The sequence below is a fragment of the Henckelia pumila genome, chromosome 4 (genome assembly GCF_033568475.1).
Source record: "Henckelia pumila isolate YLH828 chromosome 4, ASM3356847v2, whole genome shotgun sequence".
NCBI classification, from domain to species: Eukaryota; Viridiplantae; Streptophyta; class Magnoliopsida; order Lamiales; family Gesneriaceae; genus Henckelia; species Henckelia pumila.
Window position 1 is genome coordinate 20,054,282 of NC_133123.1, and position 9,979 is coordinate 20,064,260.

The 9,979-nt window shown below is 37.5% G+C and overlaps 1 protein-coding gene across 5 annotated transcripts; it reads right to left on the bottom strand.

Moving 5' to 3' along the window:
* Positions 1–4,196: 4,196 nt before the first annotated feature.
* LOC140861120 (uncharacterized) lies at positions 4,197–9,737 on the bottom strand. Of its 5 annotated transcripts, none has more exons than XR_012143714.1 (8): positions 9,634–9,737; positions 8,452–9,160; positions 7,969–8,219; positions 7,416–7,791; positions 7,163–7,294; positions 6,903–7,078; positions 6,211–6,461; positions 4,197–4,710 (listed from the first exon to the last, which is right to left on the bottom strand). XR_012143714.1 is itself a non-coding variant. In XM_073264130.1 (8 exons), the coding sequence occupies exons 3-8, from the start codon at positions 8,995–8,997 to the stop codon at positions 6,338–6,340; spliced, it is 1,605 nt and encodes a 534-aa protein (XP_073120231.1). In that variant the 5' UTR covers positions 8,998–9,036; positions 9,097–9,160; positions 9,634–9,737; the 3' UTR covers positions 6,016–6,337. The 5 variants fall into 5 exon arrangements, 4 of the variants coding, with proteins under 4 accessions (XP_073120231.1, XP_073120232.1, XP_073120229.1 ...); XM_073264130.1 differs by lacking the exon at positions 4,197–4,710 and having other exon boundaries at positions 6,016–6,461; positions 8,452–9,036; positions 9,097–9,160; XM_073264131.1 differs by lacking the exon at positions 4,197–4,710 and having other exon boundaries at positions 6,016–6,461; positions 8,452–9,036; positions 9,097–9,160; positions 9,537–9,655.
* Positions 9,738–9,979: the final 242 nt, after the last annotated feature.

Sequence of the window (9,979 nt, forward strand, 5' to 3'; positions counted from 1 at the left end):
AGCATTTCTTGAGATCGCCTATTATATGGCACACAAAATGTCGCTTCTTTGTGTGAGCATGGAGTTAGTTTGAGATTTGTTGGATAAAATGATGTTAATGGTTCAAGTGATAGAGATAAACGCAAATCCACATAAGGATATGCATGTATAGTGGGATACTCAATAATCACTTGAAATAATGAGAAGTGACCTTGTATATAACTATCTTTGCAGAATAATAGCATGCACATTAGCAATACATGGGACAATATGGTTAAAAGGATCTCTACAAAGATTTTGAGTTTCGGCGCATGTAAATGATGTCACTTTATTTGATACTGTATTGCACAAGATGATTTTTTTTCTTATTGATTTGTTGAGGAATTGTGTCCACATGAGAATGTCACCAGACTTTGATTGGTCTACTCACACAAAAAATCGCCCAGGCGCTTTGGTAGCAAGCGAGATGAAACTTCAAGATCATGAGTTCACATAGAGACTGTGTGTAAGTGATTCCTTCACGCTTAGAAGAGCGATGAGGGTTATTATAATAAATTTATAATCAAATTAGCATAGAGACTAGGATGAGATTTGATTAGATCGACTATAAAGTGTGTCCACCTTCATAAAAAGTCTATTTACAGCCGAACGTTTGACTTGTTGGTAGATTCGGTGTTGCAGTGCGCAGTTCAGTAGCTTTAGTAGCAACTGGAGTCAGGTTCATTTGATGTTTTGAGCGTGACATGCCCAAATTTAGTGGGAGCTCCATCATAGCATGTATACATACTACATGTACTTAGTAAGTTCGACCACAAAAGCAGAGTGACAGAATGGGTCTCTCCTTCATTACTGTGTGAGCGCTTCATTGTTATTTTTGTACCCTTTGGGACTTTGGACCGTGTCATGAGGTGTAAGTTTGATGACACTACTTTAGCATGTATCTTATGGTCATGGTTGATGTGAGGCCTCGGTTCTAAACAACTAATCTTAGTTAAATAATCACTAATCAAACAACAACCAAGATTTAAAAGAGAAGGAATTTTTTTTTTAAATAAGGGTCTCGCTCGATCGGTAGAAATCAACCGATCGAGCAAGCAGAATTTTCAAACATACTGCCCGGGAAATTAACCCAGCACCGCTCGATCGGTAATATTCAACCGATCGAGCGGGCTCTCTTTTTCCAAAAGCAAAAACATGGCTGCAGCTCCACCGCTCGATCGGTCAAATCCTACCGATCGAGCGGCCACATCTGCACAGAAAAACCAGCAAAAGATTCTAGTTCAAATCCAATTCCAAATCATTCCAACAAAGCATAACTCATTCAAACAACATACATAGTCCAAGTCCAAGACAAGATAGTTCTAGGTTATATAATCTCAAAACTAATAGAACATGCTTCAGTCTAGCTTATTCAATGCAATACAAAACACAACGAGTCCAAATACAATCTAAGTTCGATTACATATTCGGCTTCTAAACGAAACACCAAGTCCTCACTTCTATCAACTCAACCATCTAGCCATGCGATCTCTGACTCGGTCCTTCCCCACCTGTCGCCAAGCACACATACAAAGACAAGACAACAACCGAATAATTCGGTGAGAATAATATTTCCAGTAAAAGAGACTAACATTCAATCTCACATAAACATATCACAACATGATATGCATCAACTTCCACATAATATATCAACTCAAGATATACATAAGAAAGCCATTCAAATGCGGAATTAAAATGATATGCATGACTTTAAAAATCCGGGATTATCAAGTCTGGATAATCAAAAGGTACTCCGGTTATTCTCTTCCTCTTATTGGGATCCCGAGGATAAAATATCACACAAATCACACCGACTCTCCCCTCGAGGTGGATAGTGCATATTTCAATCATCTAGACTCTGCAGCAACTATAGAGAGTTAAGTCGGTCATTGCAGTAAATCGCCTGCCAATGCCCCCTGCTATAATTCTCAGAACGTCTAAATCAAAATGAAATAAATCATTTGGCTCAATATGAATGCAATTCAAATCATAACTCATTCAATAAATTCAATTATCATGCAAGTATGTGATTTCTTCGAAACACTCGAATCAAGTCGAATTCGAGTTACTCGTTCCATTTCAGTCTAAGTCGTCTTATATCTCTTTCAAACGTCGATGCTCCAACCTGGAAACAACAACAATATACTAATTCAAGATTCAATCAAACTTCCTAGTCGATAATAAGAGAATCGATACTATACCGGCTAAAATCTCTAAAACGATACAACTTCTGCAACCTCGCAACTCAACGGCCTTCAAACGAATCTGCAAAAAGAAGTAATAAAGGCTCGAGATCAATATCGACAATCCAACTCGACTGAAAATGGCTCAATTCAATTCAAACCAAACTATAGCCCAAAAACTCAAACCGGCGGCATAACAACTATATTCTGATCAAATCGAAAACGCAGATAGCAGTACAATATCGATATCATCTCATATCAATGCTAAGACAACAACAACAAAGCAATTCCAACACATCTCAAAACCTCATTTTCGAAAATAGGCTTCCAAAAATCATAACAATTCCGAATGACGCTCTATCTCGAGACCGACTGAGAATAAACGATAAGAACTCGGTCAAGAACAACATAACCGAAACTCAATAGATTCTAACAACATCCGAAAAATAGAACGTGTCCGATCGAAGAAAAACTTACTATAGAACGAAGCCCTCGCAGCCGTAATCGCTAATCTTCCTTCAGAAATAAATTCTAACGGACGGATCGAGCTCGGGAAGAAATCTGAAAGCTTGAAAATGAGTTGGGGCCCCTTCAATGGGGGAGTCGATGGAAGGGAAGAGGTTGGAGTGAAGGAGAAGCCAAAACAAACTATAAATATCTAATTAAGTCCATATTTGCGTTTTAGTCCCTGAAAAATCCGAAATTTGTAAAATAGATCCTGGTCGAAATCAAGTTGGCTCTTGAACTATGAAATCTCCGATTATCTCAAATATGCTCAATTAAGATAAATTTGGGGCTTTACAGTTGATTTGACCTATCTGAGCATGTCTAGGAAAGCAGACAAGCCCAAGCTAATTGGCATGAGTGACCGAGAAAAAAACTAAGATGGTAATGCATCCTTTTGTTCTATATCTCATAGGTCGGCCGAATGAGTTGTGATTTGTTCTTGACAGAGTCATTAGCATAGACACATAATTGAGAGACTCAAGCATGCTCTATATTATGAGGGGTCGAAGATTTTTGGTCTGATGCAACCACATGGTTTAAGGTATATGCATCTAGATTTGGAATTTGATGGGTTATGTTAGTTTAGTGATGATTTAATTTAACACTCCTCAATGTTAGTTCTCTTTTTGTCGCACACTTTACTCTTTGTATGAGAGAATGTGCCATAATACGAAAGAATGTATTGAAGCAAGTGATCTTCACTTACTCAAAATGCGTATAAGTGAGAGTTATTGGATATTAGTTTGATCTTTTATGTATTTCGTATTTTAGATATACCATAATTAAAAGATTAGATTATATATATATATATATATATATATCAAGAATATTATCCCAAAATATATTATTTGATATAGAATTTTTAATATATCAAAGTGCATCCATAGTTTGAGGTGGAGTAAAATTTTTATTAGGCCAAGCTGGGAATCTTATAAATACAGGTAGTCTCCAGTTGGCAAAAAAACCGAACGAATTCACAACACACAATATACAATCAAATATTCTCTCTAATAATTCTTGTAGCATCGTCAGAATCTTCAAGGGTTTAAGTATGCACGTTAGCACGTAATCGAAATATTTTAATAATATTTCGATGACCGCAAAAGGAACAAAGGATCTTTCGTGGGATTTGTTCGAGGGCTTGTTTGTTTGTTTGTAGATCGAGTCAGAGATCTAATAGTTGTGTGCTTTATTTCCACTAAAAATGTACACACAATTTATTTTTTTTAGACACTGAATTCTAACTTTCTTTTTGATAAAAAACATTTTCCAGTAAATATGACATACATTCAAATTTACAGTATCTTGTAAAAAAGATGGTATCATGTTGATATATTCCAAATCTTGGCACTCTAAGATGCCCCTATGAGCTAACAAATGTGCAACACGATTAGCACTTCTTGGACAAAAGTGAATTCTATCTTCTGGTTTAAAATGACATGTAGATCTGATAGAGGAGATTAAGAAGGCTTCCAAAGCAAAAAGAGAGGGAGAATTGATTGCATGAATCACGGTTTGAGCATCTATTTCTACCCGCCAATTAAGCCAATTCATTAGAGTATCCACTAACACTCCTTCATTTACATCATACATTTCGGCTATATGAGGTGAAAATCGACCATCTATTCTTCGTGCTTTTGCTTATAGAACACGGCCATAACAATTGCGTCCCACCACTCCGACATAATACCAGTCATGAGAAGGTAACAGTGCAGCATCAACATTAATCTTAATAGAGTCCGGAACAGGTGGGATCCATGTATGTGGTAGGCTCGTATGTAAGAGAGTAGGTGTCAGGGCATGAGAGATCATTGAGAAAGCTCCCCAAACAGGTCCGGCACGAGCGAGAACCTCGGAGTGCTTTGATGATTTTCCCTCAAAAACTGAAGAATACGTGCACCCCAAATACTCCACAGCATATCATCACAAAGCTACCTAAATCATCATTCTGGCCATACTCTACCACCCAACAAAACAAGTCCACAAAAGCTCCCCCTTTAAACTGTTTCAAAAGAGGCCATAAAGCAGTTAATCTCCACACTCTCCAAGCAAATTTGCAAAACCAAAAAACATGAGCACAATCCTCCGGAAAGCCATTGCAATGAGGACAATCAAGATCAAGATGAATTCCCCTCTTAAAAGGGTTATGTGCCAAAAAGGAATTGCAGTGGATGTCGGACGAGTCATCATCTGTGGCAAGAAAAGTTCAAGACTGGAGAATAGCATCAAATTGCTCGAGGAGTCGAAGGATGCATTAGCTAATATCATGTATCGAGTTGCTAGTACAGTAGTACTTGGGAGTAGTTTGTGGAAAAATTTGTGTTGCTCTACTGGTCTTAAGATAGTTGTTATGCCTGCAGTGGTGATTTTGGTTTGGTTTCTAAGTTTTTGTTGTCTTTACTAGTAATGTCAGAATTGGTTAACTATGCCTACTTATATTATCCCACGACTGTATTCATTCGAAGGTGTCCTTTTTTGTCTTTGAGAATTGGAGTTGCCACATCAATACTGATAAATGTCCAAGAACAGCCTAATCCCAATGCGCGGAGAAGCTCGACCACCGCGACTAGGCAAGTAGGACAGGACAAGAACAAGATGCAACCAGGCTCTACCCTCGATGAAGAGCTTCTTTGAATTTTAAAAACATATGATGTGTCAACATCACTATGAAAATGATTATTAACTTTTTATATATAAATTATTGAGTTTGTTATTGTCTTAAGATATATAAAATCACTAGTCTAGTGTCTTCCCCCTTAATATGCATCCGTTCAATATCACAAGTGTGTCGTCGGTGCTTATTCTCTACCATTAGAAGTTCTATGTTCGATAAACTCATCGAATCTAGCAAGAAGCAAATGAGCGGCATACAACTTTGTAGAATCTAGCAAGAAGCACATGGATCACATATCAACGTCGGATACTTTCTGTTTGCTTCTCCCCAAGTTGGTGGATTATAATATAATGATGGCCGGAGCGCTAACATAATTTACTACCTTAATACATTATTGAAGTGTTTGTAACCTCGTTTTAAAAAAATAGTTATGAATTTACTAAGAAACAAAAATCTATAATCATTTTTTAGATATTGCAACACTTCGTCACTACATAATTGTTCTAACAATTTCGGTCTATGAAACCATTAGGATATTATCATTTCTTATTTTAATATCTTTCAAATTCATGTAAAATTAAATTTGAAGAGATTTAACTTATTTTCCAATGGATAAGAATTGAATTCAATATGATTGTAACAAAAATACACGAGTGAGTTTCCATCCCCAAGATTTATAATACTACAAGAAAATAATAAAACAAAACTGTGGATACTACACCGACTGCATATTCATAGCATTTAACATCGTAATAAATCACGTGATACTAAATATATCAAAAGATTTGATGACCAGACAAAATGACCTTTCACCAACAAATTCTGTAATAAACGAAAGTTACGTATGTTACAGGTGAAAAATGATTTTGTAGAAAGAATCCAGCATACCTTCTTGGTTTAGTGATTTTCATTTCCTATGACTTGATATATCTCTTGAATCTCGCCACGATTAGGTTTATGTATGCATAAATACTTGGATTTGCGCAATGGCGGACTATTGATAGTCCATATCAAATCACTCCCACTCAATAGTTGATGGAGGCTTCGATGTAATGTCGAGAAGAACTCTGTTTACTCCAGGGACTTCGTTGCAAATCCTAGTGGAAAGCTCGGCAAGAAACTTGTGATCAAAGTAGTACCTGCATGTGAATGGATAGAACATAGGGTAAGTGTCCACTTAAAGATTTCAAATCAGATCAATACAACTTGTGGTGAGAGGGACTAATGACGCTCAAATTTTAAGATCCTTGTAGATTCAGTCGATGATTCGTTTCCACCCTTTTCACTCGTTTCAGTTGCTTTTCCATCTTTTAGACAAATACACTTCCTGTTCAGTTCATGAATAATACATACAACATAAAATGCAATTGTTCTTAATCAAGAAATGAAAATGAGATCCCTGAGATGGCAGGGACACAACTGTTAAAAAGTTCACTGCAGGATGAAAAGGAAAACAAATAAAAATTAAACCTTAAATCAAACTTTGAAATACAACATAAAGGACCGAAACACGACCTAGTAATGTTAGCAATACAGATACTAATGGATGTAGTAAACAAGGTTTAGAAGCAATGTAATACCAATCTGCCGTCATTCCATCTTGGCTTGTGACCGCTCTTAGTGTAATGGCATAGCTATGGGTTCTCTGATCCCCTTGAACTCCAACAGTTAATACTGGCATGAACACAGCAAATGCTTGCCATATGGAGTCGTAAATCCCAGCATCTCGGATTGCTTGAATGAAAATATCATCGGCCTGATGCAGATCGGTCATATAATAACATATTAAATAGATCATTCAAGCACCATAACCACAATGCTAGCCTTGGGCTTTATGTACCTTGCGAAGGATATCCAACCGGTTCTCCAAAGTAACATCGCCAGGGACTCGCACAGCAAGGCCAGGTCCAGGGAATGGGTGACGCTTCAAGAAGGCTTCAGGTACCCCCATTATCTTTCCTAATTTACGAACCTAACAAGCACCCACAGTCTTGTATGAAAGCTGCAGCTAAGTAGATGTTGAGGAAAAACAAAAATGACTAAGAGATAAATTTCACACAACTACGTTGACGGTGGAAATTTAAGCCAAATACCTCATCCTTGAACAGAAGTTTAAGCGGCTCAATTAGCTTCAATTTCATGTCCTTAGGGAGTCCTCCGACATTATGATGGCTTTTGATGGTGTGGGAGTGGGTCCTTCCACTTCCGGGGGGAGGACACGATTCAATCACATCTGGATACAAGGTTCCTTGAACTAAATAAGCAGGTTTCTTTCCTAATTTTTGCTCTAAATCATGGGCAAATGAATCAAAGGTGTTGATGAATTCACTTCCAATTATTTTCCTTTTCTTTTCAGGTTCAGTAACACCTTTTAGCTTGCTAAGAAATTGCTCAGTCGCATCAATACAAGTAATGGGTAAGTGAAGATCCCTTTGGAAGGTCTCCATCACTCTTTCTCTCTCCTTCCACCTATGTATAAGAACATTTTATCCCATCAGAATAAATGCGAATAAACACAAATAAAAAAGCAGTCTTCAATCATTCGTGAGCAGTTATAATTTAGAATTCAACTTTTCCATGAAATTTCAAGCATTTTTTTTATATTTAAAAAAATAAATAAGTAAAAGTTGATGAATTTTATCCAACCTTAACAAACCATTGTCAACAAAAACACAATGAAGCCTGTCTCCAATTGCCATATGAACAAGCGTAGCTGCTACCGTGGAATCCACACCACCAGATAATGCACAGATGACGTGATCTTCAACTCCAACTGTGTCCTTAATAATTTTTAATTCTTCATCCAGAACATCTTCCATCTTCCAGCCAGCAGTTACTCCACATACATCAAAGAGGAAGTATTTCAAAGTTTCCATTCCTTCTGGAGAATGTGTTACCTACAAAAGATTCACTAGGCACTCAAGAACAATCATATAGACAAACAGAAGAGCAAAACATAAATGCCTAAACATGCCACACACATATACTTACTCATTAATTAACATAAAAAATACTAAAAAAGCTGTCTCCTTTACCCACAATTATTAAAAAAGCTGCTGCCTTTACTCATAAAAATCTTTTTTTGTCACAAATATCTATCAAGTTCCACATAAACCAAAACTATCATACCTCAGGATGATACTGCAACCCATAAAACCTTCTGTCCACATTCTCCACCCCTGCCACAGCCCCCTGTTTACTCCTCGCCACGACCTCGAACCCCTCCGGCAACTTCACCGCTTCATCCCCATGACTCATCCACACACTCTGCCTATCCCCTTCCTTTTTATTCCCAAACAACCCACCCACCTTCTCTACGTCAATCTCCATCCTTCCATACTCCTGCTTATCCCCAACCCTGACCACACCCCCCAATTGCTGCACAATCAACTGCAGCCCATAGCATATACCCAAAACATGAACCTTGTTAGACTCCACATACTCAATGAACCCGGGCGGGAAACAAGGCGCGTTGGGAGCGTGGACGCTGTGGGGGCCACCTGATAGAATGATCACTCGTGGGTTCAGGTCTGTGATGGATTTCAAGGAGGAAGTGCCATTGATACAGAGGGAGAAGACATTCAGAGCCCGAATCCTCCGGGTGATGAGGTGGGTGTACTGCGAGCCGAAGTCCAGAATCAGTACGAGGTTCAATTTGACTTCTTGAGGATCCATTGGCGCAGCAGATAAAAGTGTGAAATTACTAGGTTACCCCTGCAATTTGACTTCCGTCAAACCCCTCTTCCCAACAAATGAAATTCGAATGCCACTTACCCTTCCCAGATCTGCTGCCGAGGAGAGTTCTCTTCAAATTCTTCAGCTTTATGTTCCCAGATGACTGTAACCCAGCATTAAACCAGTGATGATTTTTGTAGAAGGATTAATAGTTACTTTCATATTCGAAATTGTATAAATCAAACTCGCCATTATTTTTGAAGCATCTGCCTAACATGATTTTTTGACAGCAAAATAAAAGGGAAATTGAAAACAGTAAACAAAAAGTAATTTCCCAATTATGTTTTCAATCATTCGCAAACCAAGGAGTTATTTGACATGTATAGCAGAGCAGAGCATATCTATTTAAAAAATGCAGTGGAGAACTCATCTGTCGGTGGACAGTCATTGAAACAAGAAAAAAAATTTCAGAGCAAGAGAAGAAGAAGAAGAAGAAGAAGAAGACGATGGATGCAAAAAACTTGAGAAACGGTCCAAACCTGGTCTCCAATGAACCCTTGAGAAACAGAAACAGTAAGAAAAATATTGACTGTGGCTTGCTTAGGTATCGAAAGAGAAAATAGAAAATGGAGATACCTTTGCGCTACCTTGGAGTATGAATGCGGCGGAAAGGAACTACCATCGGGTTACAACCAAAAAAAGGGGGGAGAGATTATTATAGATACTAGGGCGAGGCGAATAAATAGGGTAAATGAAAATTTGTCTTGACATCTAATTTATCCCATTAAAAGTTGCATGCAAAAGCTTGGGAAAAATAAATTTTTAGTCCTCATACTTTTTTATCAAACCATTTTTGATCCTTAAACATTTCAACACAACACTTTTAGTCCTTAAACTTTAAAAATTGTAACAAAATTAGTCCTTGTCATTTATTTTATAGTTAAATATATTTGTGATGACTAATTTATGATATTATTAAATT